This window comes from Orcinus orca, chromosome 17 (genome assembly GCF_937001465.1).
Source record: "Orcinus orca chromosome 17, mOrcOrc1.1, whole genome shotgun sequence".
Taxonomy (NCBI): Eukaryota; Metazoa; Chordata; class Mammalia; order Artiodactyla; family Delphinidae; genus Orcinus; species Orcinus orca.
The window spans coordinates 28,811,882-28,837,706 of NC_064575.1; the positions used below are offsets into that span (position 1 = coordinate 28,811,882).

The window sequence follows — 25,825 nt, forward strand, 5'->3', positions numbered from 1 at the left end:
CTCCTCATTCCCCCCCCCCAATTCTGGAAATTATCTTTTTCTTAAAAAAAATTATTTATTTTAAATATTTATTTATTTATTATTTTTTTGGCTGCGTGGGGTCTTAGTTGTGGTATGTGTGCTTCTCTCTAGTTGTGGCGCACAGACTCCAGAGCACATGGGCTCAGTAGTTGCGGCACAAAGGCTTAGTTGCCCCGCTGCGTGTGGGACCTTAGTTCCCCAACCAGGGATTGAACAAGTATCCCCTGCATTGCAAGATGGATTCTCAACCACTGGAATACCAGGGAAGTCCCTGGAAATTATCTTTAAGCTACAGTATTTTCAAAGGCTTACCAAAGATTTCACATTTAAATATATAGTATTTTTATTATTAAAAACACTACATTTGTTTACTTTGAAACATGCTTATAAAATTAATATAATAATGTCAATAATAGGGTGCTTTAAAACTTCTAGATTATTCTAGAAAAAACAAGAAAGCACTAAGGATCAAGACTGCCAGGAAGAGTATTAGAAGGCAAAATAAAACAAAAACTCAGAGGTGACTTTGCAAGCTTCTCAAGTAGGGCCGATGTTCCTGAGGTCACCTTATGGTTCTGACCAGTTAGAGCCAGAGTTAAGGCAGGACTGCCCAAGTTGAGGGAGACCCTCTCCTTTCATTAGCAATGGAAACAGCTAGACAAATCTTGTAGATGATAACTAATTCTGTTGGCTACAAATAATTGCAATATAATCTCAAATCCTAAATCACTTCAGCATATTTAATTAGGAGTTTGGTGTCCGGGGAATGTTAATCATATATATAAAATCAGCATAAATTAAGGTAGAAAAAATTAGTGAACACAGAGCATAATGAATGCTTCTGAGAGAAGCCATTTGAATGAATTCTCAATAGTTTTCAGTCAAGCTTTTAAATGGGCTGAGGAATGCAAATTTAAACATAAACAATATGTGAAATGTCTTCATGATACAAAGCAAGGTTTAGCCAGCTCACTAAAGAATTCAGAGAAAAACCACCCTCAGCTTCAGTTTGGGGGAGAAGGAAAGGTTTCAGACCCTTTTGAAGACCCGAAGAATGAACTTCTTAGAAAAATACACACAGGTGCATACATTTAGAATTTTCCATATAACATCAGGCGGTCATGGACCACCTGAAGTCATCCTGCACCCCGAGTAAGAAACTCTCTTATATACACCATTGCTTTATTGTCATTGTATCTCATGGTTTCTACCTTTCTTTCCTCCCATTAATATATATATTTTTTTCAACCATTCGTTTTACAACTGTGTTTGAATCTGTTGCCAATCTGTTCGGAGACTCTTAGGAATATTGAATAGGAGCCATCAAACTATAGGTTATAATGATGCATGAGAAAATCAATCTAAATAAAGTAAGGGTTTCATCTCCTCAGTTAACTGTTGAGGACTCTGAGGCTTAGAGTGGCTGTGACTAATCTAACCACCTTGTCAGGGGAGGGGTATGCAGACATCTGCATCTGCTTTTCCACTAAAATGTCTGCCTCCTGAGCATGAATGGAAGATACATGAATAGGTCCATGTTGCTCTCAGCTCCATTTTTTTTTTTTTTTTTGTGGTACGCGGACCTCTCACTGTTGTGGCCTCTCCCATTGCAGACCACAGGCTCTGGACACACAGGCTCAGTGGCCATGGCTCACGGGCCCAGCCGCTCCACGGCATGTGGGATCTTCCCAGACCAGGGCACGAACCCGTGTCCCCTGCATCGGCAGGCGAACTCTCAACCACTGCGCCACCAGGGAAGCCCTCAGCTCCATTTTGATATAGAAAATAATGTCTGTCCTGCCTGTTTATTTTATAAGATGTTGCGAAATAAATCACTTGTGAAAAGCAGTGCAACTGTTGCATGTGTGAATGTACCGAGAGAAACCCAGCCACCTTCCGAGCTGGCTTAAGACATGAAGAGAAGAACTCAACGACACTCATTGAGACAGAAGTTAAGGATTTTAGGATTTGTTTACTTTCTTACATAATATGCACCATACAAATTATGGGTAAAGAAGAGTAGGTAAAACAGTGTCAGGATAGTATTATGTGTTGAAGCATTTTCTGTAAAGGAAAGCTAACTTGGCAAAGCTTATATTTGCCTTTAGTCTTTTGAAGTCCTCTAGTCTTTAAAAGAAAAGTGTCCTGATACCAACAAGTTGTTTTAGAACCACTTACCAGGAACATATAAGGTTTCAGGTAAATTTGGAAGAGAGAAACATGAAAATTGTCCAGAAAAGCTTTGAAAAATCCTAGTATTTATGATTGTGTGAGTGTGGTCAGAAATACTCATCCACTCCAAGGCCTGACCCTGACTAACAATGACCTGAACCAGTCACTAGGACCTTCTGTGACTCAGTCCTTCCAGGGGACAGGAGAGGAAGCCAGTTCACAAGGCCTGTGTCGATGGTACTGCTTGGAGGCTATATTCACATAGAAAATTCTTAAAAGTAACTTTTAAAACAAGTTCTTTAAAATTAACTTGAACCAAAATAATAATGTTAAAGGGACATGAAATAGTCTTTAGAAGAATTAACACTGCTAATTTTTTTAATTAAAACTTTTTTTAGAGCTGTTGTAGGTTCACAACAAAATTAAGGAGGAAAGACAGAGATTTCCTATATAACCCCTACTCCAGCCTCCCCCTTATCAACATCCCGTACCAGAGTGGTGCATTTGTTATAATCAGTGAACCTACACTGATACATGGTAATCACCCAGAGTCCAGAGTTGACGATTCAGTCACTCTTGGTGTTGTACATTCTATGGGTTTGGACAAATGGATAACGTGTATCCACCACTATTGTATTATATGTAGTATTTTCACTGCCCTAAAATTCCTCTATACTCTGACTATTCTCCCCCTCCCTGACCCCCAGCCCGGCAACCACTGATCACTTTACTGCTTCCTTAGTTTGGCCTTTTCCAGAATGTCGCATAATTGGAATCATACAGTATGTATGTAGCCTTTCCACACTGGCTTCTTTCACTTAGTGACATACCTTTGAAGACCCTCCATGTCTTTTCATGGCAACATTGCTATTTTCATCAGATTTTTTTTTTTAATTACAAACAAGACTTTGTAAGTATTCTTTCTTCTTCAGAAAAAGGACAAAGTGGTAAAATGAATACTTCAGAGCTTTAGAATTTAGTAAGAAATAGCCTTTTCTAAAATTTATGGTGAAAGTGATCTCTGGCTCTCAGGGTGTGGTAAGAGCGCTCTGGACCCAGCATTTACCTCGTCCTCTTTGCCATCATTTTTGGGAAGGGGATGAGAGGAGGTGATTATAGCTCACGAACAATTATTTCCTTTTCAAGGGACATGACCTTCATTACTTTCCAACTGTGTCTTCATATGGGAATTAATTCATATATTAAGCACTTTCCCTTTAGAGCCAAGGAAGTAAAGATGGAAAAGAAATAGTCCCTGCCCTAAAAGGGCTCCAACTCTAGAGAATAAAAATATTGAAAAAATAAGAATCCCTTAATGATAGCAGTTGGGCCTCAAAGTTCCAAATGCATGTACATTTGACCTGGTACTTCATGTAGCATTGTTGGGAATAGCAGAAAATGAAAAACAAATAAAATGTCCATTGGCAGGGAACTGGTTAGATAAATTATGGAACAGTCACGTAATGGGATATTCTGCAGCTACAAAAAGAAAGAAAGAAAAGAAAAACAGAAAGAAAGAAAGAAAAGAAAAAAGCATGAGGACACACACACACACTCTAAGAGGACTGATATGGAAAGATAGGTGAGATGTATTAAGTGAGGAAAGCAAGGGGAAGAACTGTGTAGCATACGGATACTCTTTACTGAAAAAGGCAGATACATTTAAAATATATTTTCTATATGATTGTCTCGATACAAAGAAACTGTGAAAGGATTCAAATGAAACTAAAACTAGTAATTTACTGGGGCTAGTAATGAGTGGTGGGGGTGGTGGATAGGTAGGTGGCAAGTAGGAGACCTTTCATTGTTTACCTGTATTTATACCTGCTACCTATTTTTTTTTTAATTTTATTTATTTATGGCTGCGTTGGGTCTTCATTGCTGCGTGCAGGCTTTCTCTAGTTGTGGCGAGCAGGGGCTACTCTTCGTTGTGGTATGCAGGCTTCTCATTGCGGTGGCTTCTCTTGTTGCGGAGCACAGGCTCTAGGCACACAGGCTTCAGTAGTTGTGGCATGCAGGCTCAGTAGCTGTGGCGCACGGGCTTAGTTGCTCCGTGGCATGTGGGATCTTCCCCGACCAGGGCTCGGACCCGTGTCCCCTGCATTGGCAGGCGGATTCTTAACCACTGTGCCACCAGGGAAGTCCCCTTACTACCTATTTTTAAATTAAAAAATTCATATAGAAGGAAGACTCTTATTTCAAAGGACTTTCACCAAGCTCCTTTAGACATTATTTGTACCTCTAATTATAGTACTTATTTTCTCTGCCTTGTATTAAAAATGCATATACAATACCATCACTTTTCTGTTCAAAAATACTTTCGTCAGGCAGAATAAACTTCACTCAGTTTAAAGGCTGGAGCACTCTGTCCTATCTCTACCTGGTAAGCATTTCCTCAGAACCCTTCTGCCCTTCTACAGTTATTCCTTCAGCCACAAATTCCATTCACCATCCTGCTTTCCTGGAGAACACCCATTCCTCTTTAAAGTCTCCACTTCCGAGTCAATTTCTCTATAAACCCTTTTCTACTGTATCCCTATTGGGACAGAATTGACTACTCTCAATTTTGTGCTCTATTGTGCCTTGTAATGGACCTAATTCTGTGTAGCATCTGTGATATTTGCGTAAGTATGTCACCCTGGGGCAGGACATTTGTCTCGTTTATCTATCTAGTCCCCTGAATTATCAGTTAAGGGCTTACCTCCTGAATGAATAAATGAATCTATCCCCTCCTAAATTTAAGCCTTAAGGGCAGAAACTATAAATATGTCTGGTGACAGAGGTGTTAATTAACTAGGTGGGAGAATCCTTTCACAATGTAAATGTATATCAGATCACCACAATGTACACTTTAAATGTCTTACCATTTTATTTGTTGGTTATACTTCAATAAAACTGAATTTTTTTTAAAAAAAGACTTTTTTTTAAGGATTGAAACCACACTGTATACTTTTTTGTCTCCTAGCTTCTCTAGCCCAAGGCTATGTTTTGCACATAGTAAGAATCTGAAAATACACGTTAGAAATGTCTGCACGTTTGAGTTTAAGTCCTGGCTCTTCTACTTTCTGGCTCTGGGGTGTTAAGCCAGCTGCTTAACTTTTAGTCATGGTGCTTTCTTATCTGATGCTTAGATGGTATCTCCCTGGCCTAACTCCCAGTTACCAGGGGAGTTAGAAATTTCTGAAAATGTTTTGTAAACTGTAAACCATAAGAATTCCTGGGAAGTCATAAGAACACCCCCTGAACCGCAGTGTATATACAACAAGAATTAATTTACCCTCTTCTGCTGGACTTTGGAATTCCTAAAATAATCCTTCCATTTCTTGGTTATGGTTAATGGTGTTTGGTATATGATTCTAAGTAGCTGATTCTATTTGCCTTCAAAAGCACTGGTTTGTTTTGGAAATATTCATTCTATAAATAAAACAATTAAAAATATAAGAAGAGTTTAAACCTATAGATAGAAAATATATTTGAAAGTGAACCAAATCTTGAAAGACAGTAGGTTGGGAAAATGCCAGTGAGATAAGGCATAGGAGGTGGGTGGAGGGGAGTTGATATGGCAAGACATTCTAGGTTCTTGGGAAGAATTAATGAACTATAGATAGAAAACAATAAAAGCATATGGGTGAGGAGTAAAGCAGTTTGGCTGCAATACTAGCATACTTGGAGAATAAGGCAAGAATTTAGGTTGGGAAATTTTTTGAAGGCTCTTGAAAGTCTAATTATGGAGCTTCAAAATATTGGATGAGGAGGTACGTTTGAATCTTCAGTCAAATACTTGTAAGCATAGAAAACATGAACAAGTTATTTCTCTGAGCATCGGTTTCTTCATCCATGCTTTTGTCTTGTTTTGTTTTGTTTTGTTTTTTTCGCGGTACGCGGGCCTCTCACTGTTGTGGCCTCTCCCGTTGCGGAGCACAGGCTCCGGACGCGCAGGCCAGCCACTTCACGGCATGTGGGATCCTCCCAGCCCGGGGCACGAACCCGTGTCCCTTGTATCGGCAGGCAGATTCTCAACCACTGCGCCGTCAGGGAAGCCCGGTTTCTTCATCTATGAGATGGGGATTATTGTTAAGGTTGAGAGATAATATATATTAAAATCATTGTCAGTGGTAAAATACTCTGCAAATATTATGCAAGTTGCTTTTAATCTGATTAAAACTCAGTAGTTCCAAGCTACTTATAGGATCATTATAAGATCAAAATATTTCTTAGGAAATATTCTTTGAGACATGGAATACATGGAGAGAAACAAGTCTGGGAGAATCTATTAAGAGATTGCCACGGTGAGCTAGGTTTATGATATGGTCATTCTAAATGGGGGATATAAGGAGAGGAAATACAGGAAGACATTAAGGAACAATGCAGGGGATTTGGAGTTAATAAAGCATCAAAGAGGACTTGAAGTTTTATCACCATGAGAATGGCAGTACATGAGCAAAAATTGAGGAAGAAGCGTCTGGTTTTATAGATCCTGATATATTTATTAAAATCTGAGTAATTATATGATGGTAGATTCCAATATATTATTTAAGAAAATTCTGGTTTAGAGAATAAAAATCAAAGTCTTAGCCAACTGAATCGAATTACTTTGGAAGTAGATGGGTACAAGTGAGGAAAAAAAAGTCTCTTCACCTACATCATCTTTTAAAATCCCCACAACAACTCAAAAGCATAGTTTCTATACCTATTTTGTAGATGAGGAAACTGAGTTCAGAAAGGTCAAATAACTTTCATAAGTTCAGTGCCAGCAGAGTGTGGTGAAGAGGCAGGGGGCTGCTCAAAGACAGCACCCTTCACAGGTACCTCTGAAGGTGCTTCCTTGGCATAACCTACCTGGAGTGTGAAAGATCTGGACATTCATTTTTATAGAGTATCAACAGGAAGCTGCACAGAAAAAAAAAAAAAAAAAAAGACCTATCCAACAAATTAATAAAGAAGAGGTAACAACCAGATTGTTGTCCTGCCTCACTGGCCAAGAGATCTCAGATAATTCCCTGAACCCAGTGGACTGCAACCCACAGAAGATGCATTTTTACTTTATGACCCTGTGTACACACATGCGGGCACATTTCATATACACTACTTTGGATGATATACTCAGATATTTGTTATAATAGCTCAATCTGTTCTCTTTATGTTATTACATCTGGGACCTATAAAATTGATTTAGTTGGTAGTGATCTCACAGTTCTTCATTTGAATAAAAAAAGCCACTTGACACACTACTCTGGATAAGAAAAGGGTGTAATTTTCCAAAGTGTGCTCTGTGGGTGTCTCCGTTGATTTCTGGTGGCTTGGGAGGTTCTGTACCATACTCTTTCCAAAGAAATCATTCAAATTAATGTATTAAAGGCTTTCAGTTCCTGCAGTTAAGAAGTCTTTTTATTCCAAATGTATTTGACCACAAAGCTCTATTCATCACATACCTATTTAGATAAGCATTTAGGGAAATGTGAGGAAAAATATGTGATCCTATTTTAAAAACTATAAAACTATAAGCATTATTGTCATTACTGACAGATAATGATATTGTCTGAGCAAATATTTCAGGTCGTAAGCTTTTCTTAGGATCTGATTGCAAGTGTCCCTTGGATCATCTTGGGGCTGGTCAGACAGGGCTCCTTCTATCTCAACTGTCTCTCCACCAAGCACAGTATTACAAGATTGCTTACAGGGTCTGAAACACTTGAGACATTTTTTTTATATAAATTTATTTATTTTTCATATTTATTTCTGGCTGCATTGGGTCTTCATTGCTGCACTCGGGCTTTCTCTAGTTGCTGGGAGTGGGGGCTACTCTGTTGTGGAACACGGGCTCTAGGCACGCGGGCTTCAGTAGTTGTGGCACGCGGGCTTAGTAGTTGTGGCTCTTGGGCTCTAGAGCGCAGGCTCAGTAGTTGTGACACACGGGCTTAGCTGCTCCACCTCACGTGGGATCTTCCTGGACGAGGGATTGAACCTGTGTCCCCTGCATTGGCAGACGGATTCTTAACCACTGCACCACCAGAGAAGCCCTGAAACACTTGAGGCATTTAATTTCAGAATCTCACTGGCAGCTGAAAGGTTTGGAAGTTATTTTGCTTAAAAGAACCATATGTCACATGAGCAATATACCATGGTTTTGGAAGAAATACCATTTGTGTCACTTCTGTTGGCAAATATTCCTCAGTGCTGAGAAGGCAAACTGTCAAACTGTATAAAAGTCTGACTGTCAAAATAAAAGCCAAAGAAGACATAGCAAAAGAGTATGATTTTTTTAAATTAATTAAATAGGTAATTGAGCAATTAAATTCTGCAGTCAATCAGATGAAGAGCATTTCTGTTGCATGACCTACTCCAGACACTGAGGAAGAATGCCTGTCTGCTGAATCTCAGAGACTCAAGAACCACTTGAGTGCCTAACTGCAAATCCACCCTCCCATCAGCTTACAGAGCAATTAGTTCATAGCCCACAGGGGCTCCCTGTTATCCTCAGGATCAAGGAAGTCACACCAAGCCTTCCTGGGGACAGCCCCTGCTTATTTCTCTGTCTTCACTTCTTACCCCTCCTTCTCTCCTACTAAGTGCTTCAAACCACCAAACTGAACTGTTTTGAGTTTCTTGCACCCACCATACCCATACTAATTCATGGAATGCCTTCCTTGCGCTCTTACATAGCACCTTAAGGCTCACCTCTGGCTTAACCTTCTTCTGGAAACTCTCCTAGGTTTTTTTGCTCTCATCCCTATGCATCTTGCTCTTATTTTCTATGTTCCCATATATCAAGGTTCTTATCTTTATCACTGAATTTAGTTGTTTGCAACATCTGTTTGTCATGCCTCTACCTCCACCAGATTGTGAGTTTCCTTGAAGATGAGGAATATGTCTTGTCCATTTTGGGCCTCCTGTGGTAACAGCACATAACAGATGCTTAATAAATGTTTGAATGAAAAATACAGTAAGATCCAGGATGCTATATTGTCTCCAGTTGTGTGCTAGATGGTGCCAAAGACATTTTTTTTTTTTTTTTTTTGCGATACACAGGCCTCTCACTGTTGTGGCCTCTCCCGTTGCGGAGCGCAGGCTCCGGACGCGCAGGCTCAGTGGCCACGGCTCACAGGCCCAGCCGCTCCGCGGCATGTGGGATCTTCCCAGACAGGGGCACGAACCCGTGCCCCCTGAATCGGCAGGCGGACTCTCAACCACTGCGCCACCAGGGAAGCCCCTAAAGACATTTTTGATATTCAGATATTTAAGAACACTTATACGTTGGGTACTGCACAAGGAACCAAAAGATAAAAGATATAACTAAAAGATATAACGAAGAAAGCAGAACTGCATTTTTGGAGTTAACATATTAAGACTTTATAATATTCTGGGACAGGAGCTGTGCTAGAAATATTATCCAAGTACTTTGAAATTCAGCGTGAGATTGAATAATTCTGCCAGACAGAATTAAGGCTTTACAGAACAACTGATAATCTGATTTAACTGATTGGCAATAAATTACAGACTTTTAAGATATGAGGCTGGCTTTGAGTCCATTTATCAATGTGATTTTGAGCAAGCTATTAAGCTCTCTGAGCTTCAGGGTTCTTATCTGTAAAAGGGGCTAAAAATCATTCCTAACTCATAGGGTTGCCATGAATAGTAAATGAGATAATACACACTTGATACAATGCCTGATATGCAATAAGCGCTCAATCACTGGTAACTATTATTTTAATGCTGAAGGATACATTATAATGAGCAATCTGAAAAGGGGAGGGGGCCAACTCTATAGAGTTAGATGGGATCAGTATTAACAGAAGTGTAGGACTGGAAAACAAATGGTTTGTTCAGGATGAAGTGACAATAAATGAAATCAATTAAATTATCTGGCAACCAAAAACATTGCCATTTAAAGGACATCTAACATGGTCCCATGGAAATGATGTTGGAATTCAAGAGTAAGGAGACCCATCTCCTAGTTTAAGCTCCACTACTATATAACTCCCATTTAGACCTGCTGAAACTCAGCTTCTTCATCTGTAGTCAAAGGATATTGGTGGCTGCCCTCCCATACCCATGGTAAATATTAGTAATAAACTTTTCTTTTCCATCAAGCTGAGATGGAGGCCTAGTATCCTCAAACAGTTTTCCTAGCACTATTTTCAAATAACTAAGTTGGCTCAGGTAAAACCAATTTGCAATCTCTGGACTAGGTGGTCTTTTATGTTCTTTTGAGCTGTGCTAAATAATTCTAGAATTTTTCAGGTAATTAAAAATTGTTATATCGTACTAGACTGTGTTAACATGAATTTTTTATTGCTTTAGAGATTGATCCTCAAATCTAAATCATATGTAGACCTTATGTTAAGGTCTAATAAGATAATAATTAAATATGCATTTGTCATAAAGTTACCGTACTTTCAATTAATGTTGTAAAGGTTATTCATGCATGTTCAAAATTTAACCTGATTTGGGGTTTCATTTAATTTCAGATCTGAAAATTCATCTCCAGACCACTGATTATGGCAACTTCTTGGCTAACCAAACAAATCCTCTTACTGTTTCCATTATTGACACAGAGATGAGAAAAAAGCTATGCAGAGAATTTGAGTATTTCCGGAATCATTCCCTGGAGCCACTGAGCACCTTTTTCACATACATGACGTAAGTGATAACAGGAGGCCCTACTCCTCCCCAGTGTGATTGTGCAAAGAACCCCGAACAGTTAACAGGTGGGGTGTTAGGCTGACATGAGGCTTAAGACCTCTTCTACTGTTTGAAAGTTTGAATACATTCAAATTTGAGCAACTGATAAGTTCACAGAGCTGCATTTTCACTGTTAGAATATAGATTTCATTTATTTATAAACATGATTAGATAGGTGGCAATGGCCTCCGTGTAAAGCAGTGTTTTCAGTTTTCATTCTAAAAAATAAGTACTGCTGATGCGTGAAGGTAGATATGCGACATTTTCAGATCACTTGTCAGGGTGGGGTTGAAATATCACAAATCGTTCTTAAAGCCACACCTACTCTTTCCTGATTCCTCTTCAACAACATAAGGAGTTCCCATCACAGTTATATGTGTTTTATTTTTAATCCCTCTCCATCACCAGTGGTTCCAATCTTTCAGTGTGAAGGCCCTTCTTTTTAAAAAATGTTTGAACTTCTACACAATAGCAAATTGTATTTCTTAATCCAGTTAGTAGATTATATCCAGCGCTCAAAACTTTGGGCCTCTCTAGTTGTCTTAGCTGACAAACTGGGAACAAACGCCCGCAATGGATGAGCTGTTTATCATGTATATACAATTTAGATGTAATATACAAAGTTATGATTACTAGATCCAGGGCCTCGACTGGTTGAGAAAGGCATAAAATAAAAATATCCCTTTATTCCACATGTCCCCTCCTTCCCCACTCAGTTCCATTCCCTAAATGTAGGTACTTCTCAGTTTCTTATTATTTTTCTAAAAAAAATGTACATTGTGTATGTATATTGGTGCACACTCAACCCACCCTACCCCCACATTTTCAATTTATACAAACGGAATCAGTTTTTTCCCACTTAATATTTGTTAGAAATATCCTCATCAATGTCATACTTTATTAAATAACTGCGTAGAAGTCCGTGTTTGGTACATATCATGACTCCATTTATCAGGCATTTATTAACAACTAACTAACTTTTTTTAAATTACAAAATGTTTTGCAGCTAGCTTATTACTGTGTAGGTCTTGAATTTATTTCTAAGCTAAATTTCTAGCAGTGTGAGTAATGAATCAAAGGAATGCCCCGTTCTTTTTTGTTTTGTTTTGTTTTTTTAACAGGAATGACCCATTTTTATCTTAACAAAATTTGCTAAGTTGAACCATCCCAACAGCACATGAGAAGGCCTGCAGCCCTAACCATTACCAACATCACATACTACCTTCTTAAGTTTTGCCCTTCCAATAGGTTAAAAACTGTATCTCTGCCTTAATTTATATATTTTTATTAGCAAAAGGGAACATCTTTTCATACTTAACTAGTCATGTGTATTTGCTACCCGATCAAATACTTTTATTTGCTACGTGACCAAATACTTTGTCTATTTTTTTTTATTGAGGTATTCAGCATTTTTTGTTTATATATAAAAGCGCTTTTTAAATTAAGAAAGTTAACCTTTCATCATATGGGTTGAAAATTTATTTTCTCAGTTTGATATAATATATTTTTATTTTTATATTGTTTGTTTGCTGTAGGAACATTGAAAAATTTTAATTAGCTATTCGGCAGTCTTTTCATTGTACAATCTTTTGATTATTGTGTCCTGCTTAGAAAGGCCTTCTCTACTCCAATTCATCAATAAACTCACCTGTCTTTTCTTCCATTATTTTGCTGTTGTTGTTGATGTTTCATTTTTTACATTTAAAACTTTGATTCATCTAAAATTTATTTTGGTGTAAGGAATGAGACTAGAGATCCAGCTCAAATTGTTCTTCACACATAGTGATCCAGTTGTTCTGTACCATTTCCGTAAATAAGCAAGTAGAAGAAATGATCATAATTCCAAGCAGGAAGTAACCACTGATGTCCCTGAGACATGTTGTTAGTGCCTGTGTTCCTTGTTTGTGCAGTCAATCCTCCTATCACTAAATAATATAGAATTTTATTTATAGGCAAGACACAGATGCTGACATTTTTAAAGACTCCAACAGGATACAACTAGTCAGGGATGAAGATTAGATATGAACTCGGGTCTGACTCAGTCTAAAGCCCAAGCACTTTTTTTGAGAATTCTGGAAGGGCCGACATTGTTGCCAAGCCTGGAAATGGAGTAGAATTTGGAGATTCGGGAGAAGGCTGAACATCTGGGGTTGACTCATGAAGAGGGAAGGATTCTGCCTGCATGAGGAATAACCGGTCAGTTTGGGCTGGAGTAGGCTGTGCAAAAAAGGAAGGAGAGAAATGGGGAAGGGAGGCTAGAGAAGTAAATTCCAACCAGATAATGGAGTCTTCAGTGGCCAGGCTAATGAAGCTGGCCTTTATCACATCAGAGTATTTTTCGTGTGTGTGTGTGTCCCAAGATTTATTCCTCTCCATAACAGTTGGGGTGAAGTAGAATGCACTTGAGCTTTGGACTGAGTCAGGTCCGAGTTTATATCTAATCTTGAATGGCTGCCTGTGAGAGAGGATTTGCAAGCAGGGAAACCTCTTGCAAAAATGTCTGGCATGGGTAATTATGAAGACATTAAAGATTCCTGAGCTTTAAGACAACATGGCCATAGTTATGTAACAGTAAAAATGATAATCCAAATGCTAGACACCATTTATGAACTATTTCTATATGCCAAGGCTCTGCTAAGTACTTTACAAATATTGTCTCATTAAACCCTCATGACAAGTCTTATTCAGTTCTGATCATCACCATTTTAAGGACGAGGAAACGAAAACTTAAGTGCAATAACTTGCCTAAGTCACAGATCTAAAAAGTGGAGGAGTCATGATTTGAAATAAATGTTAGCAGTAGGCTTTGTAAAATTATTTTGCTCAGATTTTAGATGAGTTCGGAAAATCTGACCTGTGATGACAGGGGACAGTCCAATTTTAACTGAATGAGAAAGCTGCCAGGCTTTGTACTTTTTAGGTTGCAAGACGATCTCACATGATGAAAATTTTCCCCAGATCTGTGAAGAGATGCTCCAGCTCTAAGAATAACTCTGAGTCATTTGGTCAGTGGTTCCTCTTACGTGATGATTCCACGATTTATTGCTTCCTAATTATAGACTCTTAAACCTGGAAGGAGCCTTAGCATTAATCAGCCTTCTTATTTCACAACAAACTACCATGTCAATCTAGTTAAAATATACTCTGTTTCTAAAAACAATTACTTAAAATTCCAAATATTTCTAGTCATTAGTGATATTTAAAAACTGTATATAAGAATTCAGACAGTCACAAATACCTGGGTAGAATGTTAATAAAAAATAAGACGTGGAAATGTAGTTTTGGTAGAATCAGTATTGTTAGTAATGGGCATGTTTTAATTTATCTTCTGCCTCTCTCTGTCGCTCTGTCTCTCTCTCAGCTGTAAACTCTTTGAATTAGTTCTTTTAGTATCTCTATCTGGACTTACAAGTATATAATGGGCACTGAATATTTGCTGAATCAATATATAATCCTGTATTTAGCAGTATCTTACACATACATGTAGAAACATACTTTCAGACAGTTCAGGATTTTATATTTTATATAGTACTTGAGAATTGGTTATTTACTGGCCAGTATGTTAGGGGTAAAAACCAAATGTCATGCCTGCAGGTACATTTTGTGTGACCAGGTCAGTCTTTACAGTAATTTTTAAAAATATATTTAATTAAGGCTTTATCCAATTAGCCACAGTTGCCAGCACTCCCTTTTGTCTTATGATCTTCAGGTATTTAGTTTACTTATCAGACATCTGACCTAGATGTTTTACCTACATCTCTACACAAAGAAGTGTTTATATCTCCAGTTTTCAAACTAGAGAAACTGAGGCTCAACATATTAATGTATATTTCAAGATCACAACATTATTAAGAGATTTGGAAGAGATTTGATTTCAGGTCCATCATTCTAGAAAACTAATGATCTTGTACTGGCCCAATAGTTTATTAAAAGGCAAGTAAATCAGAAATATCTGTGGGCCTTTAAACAATAAGTATATTTCTGATCCCTATCCCAGGAGATTCTGATCCAGTTGGCCTTGGAGTGGGGCCCACCTGTATTTTGGAAGGCATGCAGGTTAATCTGATGTGCACCCCTAATTAAAAATGTCCCATTATGGTGCCTCAACTTTATGACTTGGAAGTCACTTTCACAATTATTCTTATGAGTTTTTCCACCACAGTTAATTACATGGATAGGATTATCTCCTTGTCAGAGACCAGAGAGCTCAACTGCACTGAAACCTAGGGCTTCTGAATCTCAATCCGTGGTTTGTTCCACCATGTCGTGTGACTTGCCAACACTGGCAGCATCCAGCTGTGCTCTGTAGAACCTAAAGATGTGTCACCATAACAAAAGGTAACAAAGGTATGTGTGCAGGACAGTTGTCCAATAGTTCTGAAACTATTTTTCTTATTTTTCTTTTAGAACATGTTGCAAAGTCAAGTGTCTGTCTAGCGCCTGTGAACTCCCATCAAATAGGATTACTTCCTGCCCTATTAGGAAATGCCCAGGGCATCATTATGAAAATGATTAAGTCAACCCTAATAGAGATGGTCTAAATTTAAGGTGGTATGATAAATATAATCTAAGCATTGCACATGCGTGTGATATAATTACTGTATATGTAAAACTTGTTTTGAAAATCTGGAATGGATATTTTTAAATGCCTAATAGCAGGAAGATCTGGAGGTTTTATGTACTATAATTATACACAGTGGTATGAAACAAAGGAATGAATCCAATAACATTTTAATGAAGAGACTATGTAATGTAGGCTTGGATTGTTTTATTTTTCTTCCCTCCTACTCAACACTTTCCAGCAGCATTTCAATTTCTCCTATCTTTTGAGATTAGCCATCTGACTAGAATAACATTTTAATATTCAAAATACTAATTTTATTTTAAGATTGTTTTAATCTCTTGAAATAATCAAATTTTCTCAATATAGGATGACCAAGGAAATATAATATTCAATACTTCACAGTAACATCGACCAAGAATCGTAGGTTAAGGACCACACAGTGAAGAAATCTTTAGAGATTCATTTATGAAAGCTAACCAAAGTTCTTGACTATTCCAGTGACACTTTATAACCCTGCTGTAGGCGTTGAACTGTGCTGTACATTAGGAGGCTGTATACCTTGGTTTGCCCTAAAGGGTTTCTCAGGATGAGGTCTTTTGATGCTCAAACCAGGAAAAACCTCAGCAAACTGGATGAGTTGGTTACCCCATCACTTGTTAGTCAAAACATAAATAACCTAATTCTGAGTCACTAAGAACTTCCATTCTGATGGAGCAAGCATATGTGTTCCCAAAGGGTGAAAAGATGACAGAATTAAGCAACAGCTATAATAGAGACTTGAACATTCAATTAGAGGAGTCTGGAGGATGAAATAACTAAATCTGGTTTTAAAAGATTTTGCAGAGAAAGTAGAATTTGAACCAGTATTTCAGTGGGCATCTGATTAAAGGAATACATGTACATCAGTGAGGCATGATAAGATTGTGTATCTTGAGATAAGTCATCTCAGGTGTGGCTGGAGCCCACACAAGAGCAGGAGCATGGACTGGGGAACGAGAGTCAAGAGCCTGGCCTGATTTAGGGCTCTGGCCTAAGTCTCTATAAGTAACAATCAAGGAAGGCTTTTCAGAAAGGGTGCTACCATTTCATGCTTCAAGTGCCCAAGTCCTTGTAGCCAGTAAGTAGTAGAAATGCTAAGATGCGACATCAGGGCTCTCCAAATAGCATTTCAAAGCTGCTACTTTTACTTTTTTGTTTGTTTTTACTTTTCAACTCTTATTGCCTTGAAAAGTGAGGGTTAATGATCTGATACATATTTTAGGAAAATGATTCTGTTGGTATTGTGAAAGATGTGTTGAAGAAATGAGGCTTGAAGCAGAGAAACCATAGAGGAAGCTATTTTTAAAGTTTAGAGTGGAAATATTGATAGTAGAGTTAAGAAGGAGGGGACAGTGGTTAGATGCATCTGAGAGGAAGACAACAGAATTTAGTGTCTTGATTTATGACGAATGAGAGAAAACAGTCAATGATTTCTGGGAATTCTAAGCTAAGGGAAGAAAGAATTTGCAAGTTGGAAGAAGGATTTTGTTATTTCTACTCAAAAAGAATAAGCCCATTTAAGTTAGATAAAATTATATGAATAAATTAATCATTCTTAATCTCACCATGATTTGACATATTTTTATACTCTTTCTATACATTTTAAAAGAAAATCATGTAAAAATAATTTAATTAATTTAAAATATCTATTAGCATTTTTTTCAAGTAAGTTTTTCTAATTTTTTTTTTACAGTATGATACCATTTATATTTTTAAATGGGGGGTTTTGCATGTATTTGCTTGTTTGTGTATATATATATATATATATATATATATATATATATATATATGGGAGATATCAAAGGCACTGATGGAGTTACGCTCCTGGAAGTTTCTTTGCACAATTTTGGTTCCAAACAATTTATTTTGATTTATTTTCCAAGTAAGACAATTTCAATATACAGAACACTTTTCTCCATTTGGGTTGAGAAATTGTTGTTGTTGTTCTGCTGAACTAGCTATCACAGTTAGTAGGGGGTTATCACATGATTGCCTAAAAGGAGATTCCGAAATGGATTTGAGTACTCAGGGGAGAGAAGGGTAATGATGGTAACAATGTTTTATTGTTTCCTTTTTTATCTTTTAAATTCTGAATCATAGGAGTGTACTACCTAATCAAACTAATAGTTGCTAGTCCAATATCCATAGCTTATACTTTTTTTTTTTTTTTTTTTTTTTTTTTTTGCGATACGCGGACCCCTCACTGTTGTGGCCTCTCCCGTTGCGGAGCACAGGCTCCGGACGCGCAGGCTCAGCGGCCATGGCTCACGGGCCCAGCCGCTCCGCGGCATGTGGGATCTTCCCGGACCGGGAACCCGTGTCCCCTGCATCGGCAGGCGGACTCTCAACCACTGCGCCACCAGGGAAGCCCATACATTACATTTTTTTATAACAATTTCCTATGTCCAAAGTATGCCATGCTATCTTAATCAGTTTCTGAACTCAGGGAGCAAGTTCAGAGTAAGATGGATACCTGAAAATCTCTCAAAGACCTAAACATAAGAGCCAGAACTATAGCCCTTAGAAGAAAACATAGGGGAAAACCTTCATGATGTTAGATTTCCCAGTGATATCTTGGCTATGACACCAAAGCACAGGCAATAGAAGAAAAAACAGACAAATTGGAGTTCATCAAAATTGAAAACGTTTGTGCATCAGAGGACACCACTGAAATGACAGTCTTCATTCTTTTCATCTGTCATCTTCCCATTTTTAAGCGCTTTTCTTGGGTGCTTGATAGTTGTTTTTATGGCAGGTCGACATACATAGTTCTCTAAGTTCCTTGGAGGTTTTTTAGTTCTCTTAGCCTGAAGGCCGATTTTCGATTTTCAGTTTCCCTCTGTAAAGTTTGTTTCTTTCACTGAAAACTGTTGCTGTGCATCAGTCAAAGCATCATCTTTCCCTGCTTCGATGTTTCTTTCCCGATTCCACTTGCGAAGGTCCTCTTCTTCCTTTGTGCTGTTCTCTAGCTCTACTTCTCTCTTGCTGACCAGTGTGCCAGTACTGATGGCAGAGGGACTCTTTCTTGAAAATCCTTCGGAATCAGAACCCAATCCTAACATAGCAGTATTTCTAGGGTCCATCACAAGTGTATGTTATTGCCAAGGAATCTTATGAAAATTTTACACAACTGTGTTCCATAAAAAACAGGGATCTCCAAAACTTTCAACCAGCATCTCTTTCTCGTGTCAGAGGCCAAGGCCGAGAGAGATGAGAGTGCAGGGAAGTGCAGAAGAGGGGGTGGCTGCCACCAGGTTCCTCCGCTTTCCTTGGTCCGCAGCGGATCCCCTCCACTTGTCAGGAGGTGACCAGCGAGTGAGTGGACTTCAGCAGCGTGAGGCCATGCCCCCTCCTTCACCTCCTCTCCTCCCCTCACCCCCTTCCCCCTCTAATATTTTTAAATGTTTATATAGCCTTCCATCTGGTCATGAACATTCTAGATGTTTTGTGTCTTCCTTACCTCCAAGTCTGTATAGTATTTAATTTGTTAAATTCTGATTTCAAGAATCAAATTCCCAATAATATTATGAGACTGACTATTTGACAGCACTATGCACTTGTGCTTCTGACTCTTTGGCCAGAAAAGTTCTGAAATATAAAGATTGCACCAACTTAAAGGCTTTCTATCCATGTGAATGTTCAATGGGGAACAAGTGCAGGACAAAAATGTCTCAACTCTAACTGCTGATAAAGCCTTCCTCGTATAAAACTCTCAAGCACTTGAATGGTAAAACACGGGTGCTCTTCTGCAAAAGTGATGCTTGGTCGATCTATAACTGAATGATACTTAATCAGCATAATGTTTATTAAGTTACTGCTATGAGTGAAGACCTATGCTAGGTTCTAAGATTAGAGATGAATTGAATACAGACTTTGTTCTCTAAGCCAGTAGAAGAGTTACTTAAGGTACAGATTCTAAGACCATTCCTCTAAAAAGTATGTTTTAGTAGGTTCTGGACTGTGATCTAGGAATCTGCACTTTCAATAAGCCTTTCAATCAGGTGACCCTGATGCACGTGAGAAATTCTTACAGCCAGTAGGTAGGTTCTCTGTCTACAATACACCAGTTGTGAGACCCTGAAAATAGTTCCTGAATCACTCAAAACCTTGGTTTCCTCATCTAAAATAATAATTATTATATTAAATTTAGAGTTGTGAGTTTAATTGAAAGTGGAACATTATTTTGTGAGGCCAGTGAAATGAAATACAGGGTCCTTGTTAAAAAATGTTTAGTAGGGCTTCCCTGGTGGCGCAGTGGTTGAGAGTCCGCCTGCCGACGCAGGGGACGCGGGTTCGTGCCCCGGTCCGGGAGGATCCCACATGCCGGGGAGCGGCTGGACCCGTGAGCCATGGCCGCTGAACCTAAGCGTCCGGATCCTGTGCTCCGCAACGGGAGAGGCCACAGCAGTGAGAGGCCCGCGTACCGCAAAAAAAAAAAAAAAAAAAAATTTTTTTAGTAATTTCAGGAGAACAACAGCAGAGAATTAAACCAAGCACAAGGCCCTTCTAAGTGTGGAATCCTGTGTGACTATACAAATCGTACATCCATGAAACTGGCTGATTGAAAATTATGCACATATATAATACACAAATCTACACATACAACATATCCACATATACACAAAAAATGTAGCTAACTTTATGCATTGGGGTCTAGTCACCTGTGAAAGTGAGAAAAGTTTGCATAAAGGAGGCCTGAAGAATGACCCCGTTTGTACGTGAACAGGAGGCACATCCAGCAGAGAGCAGAAACACAGGCTTAAGCAGTATGGCTGTTGGGTTGCCGATGCCGCCTGACATCGGCAAAAGTGGTGTCTGAGGGTTAACGATGTTAAGGTAATGGATGCCACAGAACGTATAATATTGATACATCAGGGCCAAGGTGGACGGGTTCTATCCTTTGCTTTGCCAACTTTCTGGCTAGGCAGCAATCAACCACCAGGGGGCATGACTGATCCCAGCAACCTGTTTTCCAAAGTATTGCTCCTTCCCCAGCAATTGTTTAGTAAAAGACTTAAGGCTGTCCCATAACCTGGAGAGATTGAAATCCATTGTGGTACTTATCCAGATAACCACTGCCTTAGTTGTATTTTATTTTGTCTCATTTATTTTGTTTTTTTAATTGAAAATGAGGCACGTGTGTATATTTTTTAAGAGTTTTTATTTAAAAATGTATTTAGTGCTTACTACAAGCCAGCAATTTTATAATCACTTTACATGTATTAAATTTATTTAATTCTCACAACAATCCTATGAGATGGCTTTTTAGAAATACAGAACAGAGGTTTTCTAAGTAAAGAGTATATTCCAGTACCCATTTCCCAAAGCCCAGAGGCAAACACTTATGTTTTATGCATGCCTTTCCAAATTTCTTTCTATTTGAAAAAAATTTTATGTGTATGCATACGTTTATATCTAAACCAATAAATATGAATACACATAGTTGTTTTTTTTTTACAACAGTGAGATTATACTATGTATTGCCTACAATTTGTCTTTTTTATGTAATCTATTAAGATTTTTCTACATAAGTGTATATAGATCTAACTTATTTTAAAGCATATATTGTATCGCATTGTGTTGGATGTACTAAGATTTATTTAATCATCCCCCTTTTGTCCATATAGTTTATTTCTTTGCTATTTCAAGTAATGCTACAACAGACTTCATTGTACATATATATTTGCTTCCTCATGCCAGAATTTCCTTACGTTGGATTCCCAGAAGTGAAACTGCTTTGTCAACAGCTGTGCAAGTTCTAGATTTTGATAGATATTAGCAGATTGCTCTCTCATGCTCCAACAATGTATGAAAATTTTGCTCCTCTACCCTGTCCTCTCAGCTGTTTCTTTTTTTCTTTCCTCATTGGAAGAAATAAGATTCTCCAAAATTTATTGTGACTGGTGTTTTGAATATAATAAAGATGAGATTTACCAGTCACTGTTCTTGACTAGGTGGAGAACAAGCTATTATAGACACAGCATGTTTAACTGCCTAATGAGCAAGAAGTATCACTCCATTGGTGTTTTCCTATGAATTTCTGTAATATTTACATACAGTGCTAGAGAAGGGGCGACACTGGAGCAATCTCACTAATGTTATTCTCCTCAGTAGAAAAGTATAGAAAAAGCAAGGAATAAGCAGCTATGACCTCTAGAAAAAAATGCCAGTTATCTTCTTGATTCTGGTTACTCAGGGAATATCAGAATTAACATATTTGTCTGAACATAGAGAAAAATGTATTCATCAATTGAAAAAAATCATCAGTGTGTGTCCCTGTTCTGTGCAAGTATGGTTCAGGCCTCAGTACAAAAATTGTACTGAACAAAGTCCTTATCTTTAAGGATACTATAAGTAGTAAAGATAGGTAGGAATTATCTGTAAATAATTACACTTGAACATGTAACATTACTTACCCAAGAACAATTGATTAGTGGCAAAATTAGTGTAGGAATCCAGGTCTTAGATTTTTAGATATATAATAACTATTTGTGAGTGGATGAGCTAACTGTTGCTCATGTTCACCATTGCTACTGCCAATGTATATTAAAAATTAATTTCACACCAAGATAAATATAAATACAGAAATTTAGAGAGAAAAAGAAAGATATCACTTCTAGCTAGAGACAGTTTAAAAGCTTAAAATGAATATTTGAATATTGGCCTTAAAGGATGGGGAAGATCTCAGCTTTTAGCAATTGGTGGGGAAGGGATGCTTTATCCATATAGAGAAGAGTAGGAACAAAGACACTGACAGAGAAAAGGACAAATAAGCTTGAAGAATTTTTAATCCAAACAAATGCGTTAGACCAAGATTGTAGAGAATCTTAAGTACTGGAGAAAAGAGTTTTCTAAAGATTCCAGAGCTACCAAGGGTTTGGGAAATGCATAGTGATAAACATTTTTGTTCTAAATGTGCTGTTACAACAATGCTGACTTCTTAGTAGTTTCTCAGTATTTTATTTTCCTGGAAGGAAAAAAAAATGAGTGTGACAGCAAAATTAATTGCTTTTAAAAATGGTTTTAATTTTCACTTCCTCTATTTAAAAAATGGGAAACTTCAGGGAAGTAAGAAATGTTAACCAAAATGTCAGATTTCAAGAGGGAGCAGTGTGTTTATGGGGATATTCTAAACCTCAACAGTCTATTAGCAAATCAGACTAAATGTCAGGGCTGCCCCATCTGAGTACATGGGATTAGCATTGGATTGAATAAATCTGGGGTATATCAGAAATGTTTATCAATACAATCAAGGAAAACTTTCATTTGAAAATTAACACATGGGAAAATACTTTCCACATGGCCCTGTTGTCCATGTGACAGTAAATAACTGGTGGGCTTGTTAAGGGTGGATCAGTACCTTTCACTGAGGAGTTTCATTCAGAATGAAATAACTTAAGTACACCTAATGCATTTCACACACACCCCTATACTTTCCATGAACAATTACTCTTGATCGTGCATTTTGTAAAATTTTATTTATTTATTTTTTTGCGGTACGCGGGCCTCTCACTGCGTGGCCTCTCCCGCTGCGGAGCACAGGCTCTGGACGCGCAGGCTCAGCGGCCATGGCTCACAGGCCCAGCCGCTCCGCGGCATGTGGGATCTTCCCAGACCGGGGCACGAATGCATGTCCCCTGCATCGGCAGGCAGACTCTCAACCACTGCGCCACCAGGGAAGCCCTTGATCGTGCATTTTATGTCCCTGATCTTGTATTTTCTATATGTACAAGTGTGACCTAGAATCGTATCACAGTCCTGCTTGCCTAAAACAGCATCATTATCACTGAGAACACTATATTATATGTTGCATAGGAAAGGATGCTGATCCAGCCACTTAGGTAGAAGGAACCAGTCCTGACATCAGGGTGTGGTTCACATGATGAAGCCAAACCTTAGTCACAATGCTTTGAGATGATGAATCTCTTGTCATCTCCAAATTCGCCAAGTTGTTTCCTATCCAGTCGTGCCTGAAAGGAGAATTAAGACTGAGTCATGAAGAGCTTCCATCTTAACAAAGTGGTTCAGGCCTTTTCATACATAAAAGCAGCTATCATTTATGATGAGTTAACCAGCATTGTTTTGAGATTAATGATTACATTTCCAAAGAGAAAACATTAATTTTTTTTAAATTTATTTACTTTATTTATTTATTTTTTGGCTGCATTAGGTCTTTGTTGCTGCATGCAGGCTTTCTCTAGTTGCGGTGAGCGGGGGCTACTCTTCATTGCAGTGCACGGGCTTCTCATTGCGGTGGCTTCTCTTGTTGCAGAGCACAGGCCCTAGGTGCACAGGCTTCAGTAGTTGTGGCACGTGGGCTCAGTAGTTGTGGCTTACGGGCTTAGTTGCTCCGTGGCATTTGGGATCTTCCAGGACCAGGGCTTGAACCCATTGGCATTGGCAGGCGGATTCCCAACCACTGTGCCACCAGGGAAGCCAACATTAAATATTTTGAAGCTCAGATATCTTAAAGGAAACATCATATAAAATAATGACCACACAAGGATAATTCTAGGGTTATAAGATGTAGAACAGGATGGTAACAGATTTTATGAAAGGTATAAATCTAGACCTGAGGGTGAGTATCCCAACAGGTATTATGATTTATGGTCTTGTGGATGTTCTGTCTTCCAAATGACTGTACCACTCAGCTTCTTGTCTCCACGCCATACCAGGAGTTAAGCCCTTCTTTTTTTTTTTTTTTTAATTAGTTTATTTTATTTATCTTTGGCTGCATTGGGTCTTCATTGCTTCACGCAGTCTTTCTCTAGTTGCGGCGAGCGGGGGCTACTCTTCGTTGCGGTGCACAGGCTTCTCATTGCAGTAGCTTCTCTCGTTGGGGAGCATGGGTTCTAGGTGCACGGGCTTCAGTAGTTGTTGCACACGGGCTCAGTAATTGTGGCTCGCGGGCTCTAGAGTGCAGGCTCAGTAGTTGTGGCGCACGGGCTTAGTTGCTCTGTGGCATGTGGGCTCTTCCCAGACCAGGGATCGAACCCGTGTCCACTGCATTGGCAGGCGGACTCTTAACCACTGCGCCACCAGGGAAGTCCCTAAACCCTTATCTTCTAAGAGCAATAGGTAAATTTAGAAAGGATTCTGTTAACTAGAACTAAGTGTAAAAGTGCAGAGATGTAGAAATCTCAGACTTGATGAAAGAGTATGAACACTGCAATTTTTTAACTCTGAAGATTATGTATGTGGCTTATAATTTTCTCCTCCTCTTCCTCCAAGGTCTGGTTTATAGAGAATTAACTTCCTCTAAGGATGTATGACCCTCCTTCTTTGCAGGAGGCACTGCAGTAATGCTTTCATATGTATGACTAATCCTGGTGCCAACCATTCAAGTTGAATAAATATTTCCATTTAAGATGAGGAAATGAAGCTCTTGCTAAACTGGTTTTTAAGTAACAGAGCTGGGCTTAGAATTAGGCTTATCTGTTTCAAAGCTTGGGCTCCTTTTACTGTGACAATTTATGATTCCAAACTGTTTTCATATGTGTGATTTGATTTAATTTACACAGCAACCACGTGAAGATAATGGTATTCTACCCTTTCCCACCCCCTTGATGCCAAGCTTCTTAAAAAGGATAGTCTCTACTGCTATATTCTCACTTATTTACTCAACCCACTCCAGTCTTATTTTCTACCCCACCAGGCTCTCGAAACCACTCTAGTTGCTAAGTCTAATGGATATATTTTCAGCTTTTTCATAACTCACCACAGTAGATGTCCTCATCCTGTGCATTCTGTGATGACACTTTCTCTTTGGGCTCCTTTAACCATCCTGGCTTTTCCTCATTCCTCTTACAAAGTCTTCTTCTCACCCTTTAAAAGTTTTTGGGGTCTGTTCTATTCTCTCTTCTAAAATATATACTTTCTTTTTAATGCTATCATTCACATCAATAGCCAGAGAAGTAATCAGAAACCAACGAATGAAGGGCCTTGAATACAATTATGAGAAACTTATGTTTCATTCTAAAGGCAGAAGGAAGCCATTGAGAGATTTTTAGGAATAAGAGTAGTGAGGTTGCTGATAAAGATAGAGATTCCAGAAGAAGGAGAAATATTAGGGGCAATAAGATTTTTGAGATAGTGTGACTGAGGTGCCTATGAGAAAATCAGTAGTCATATTCACAGAAAGGAAGTGAAAGAATATGGATCTGAGGCTGGAGAAAGAGGTTTTGCCTGGAGCTGAAGATTTGCAAATAGTATACTTCTATGTGGTAGAAGGAAGTGTGGCCATGGATAAGGTTTTTGAAGTGGGACCTACTGAGTGAGAATAATACTCTGATGGAATCCTTGCTTATTAGGTATGTGTATATTTCTTTGCTCTTAGCTGAGAATGCC

The 25,825-nt window shown here is 38.5% G+C and overlaps 1 protein-coding gene across 2 annotated transcripts in view; it reads left to right on the forward strand.

Annotated features, from left to right (window-relative positions):
* Positions 1-25,825, forward strand: part of ATP6V0D2 (ATPase H+ transporting V0 subunit d2) — a 47,708-nt gene that overhangs the window by 1,790 nt on the left and 20,093 nt on the right. For both annotated transcript variants that reach the window (XM_033439810.2, XM_004276150.4), the window contains exon 2: positions 10,662-10,833. In XM_033439810.2, the coding sequence (XP_033295701.1) occupies positions 10,662-10,833 (172 nt within the window). The remainder of the gene's footprint in view (positions 1-10,661; positions 10,834-25,825) is intronic.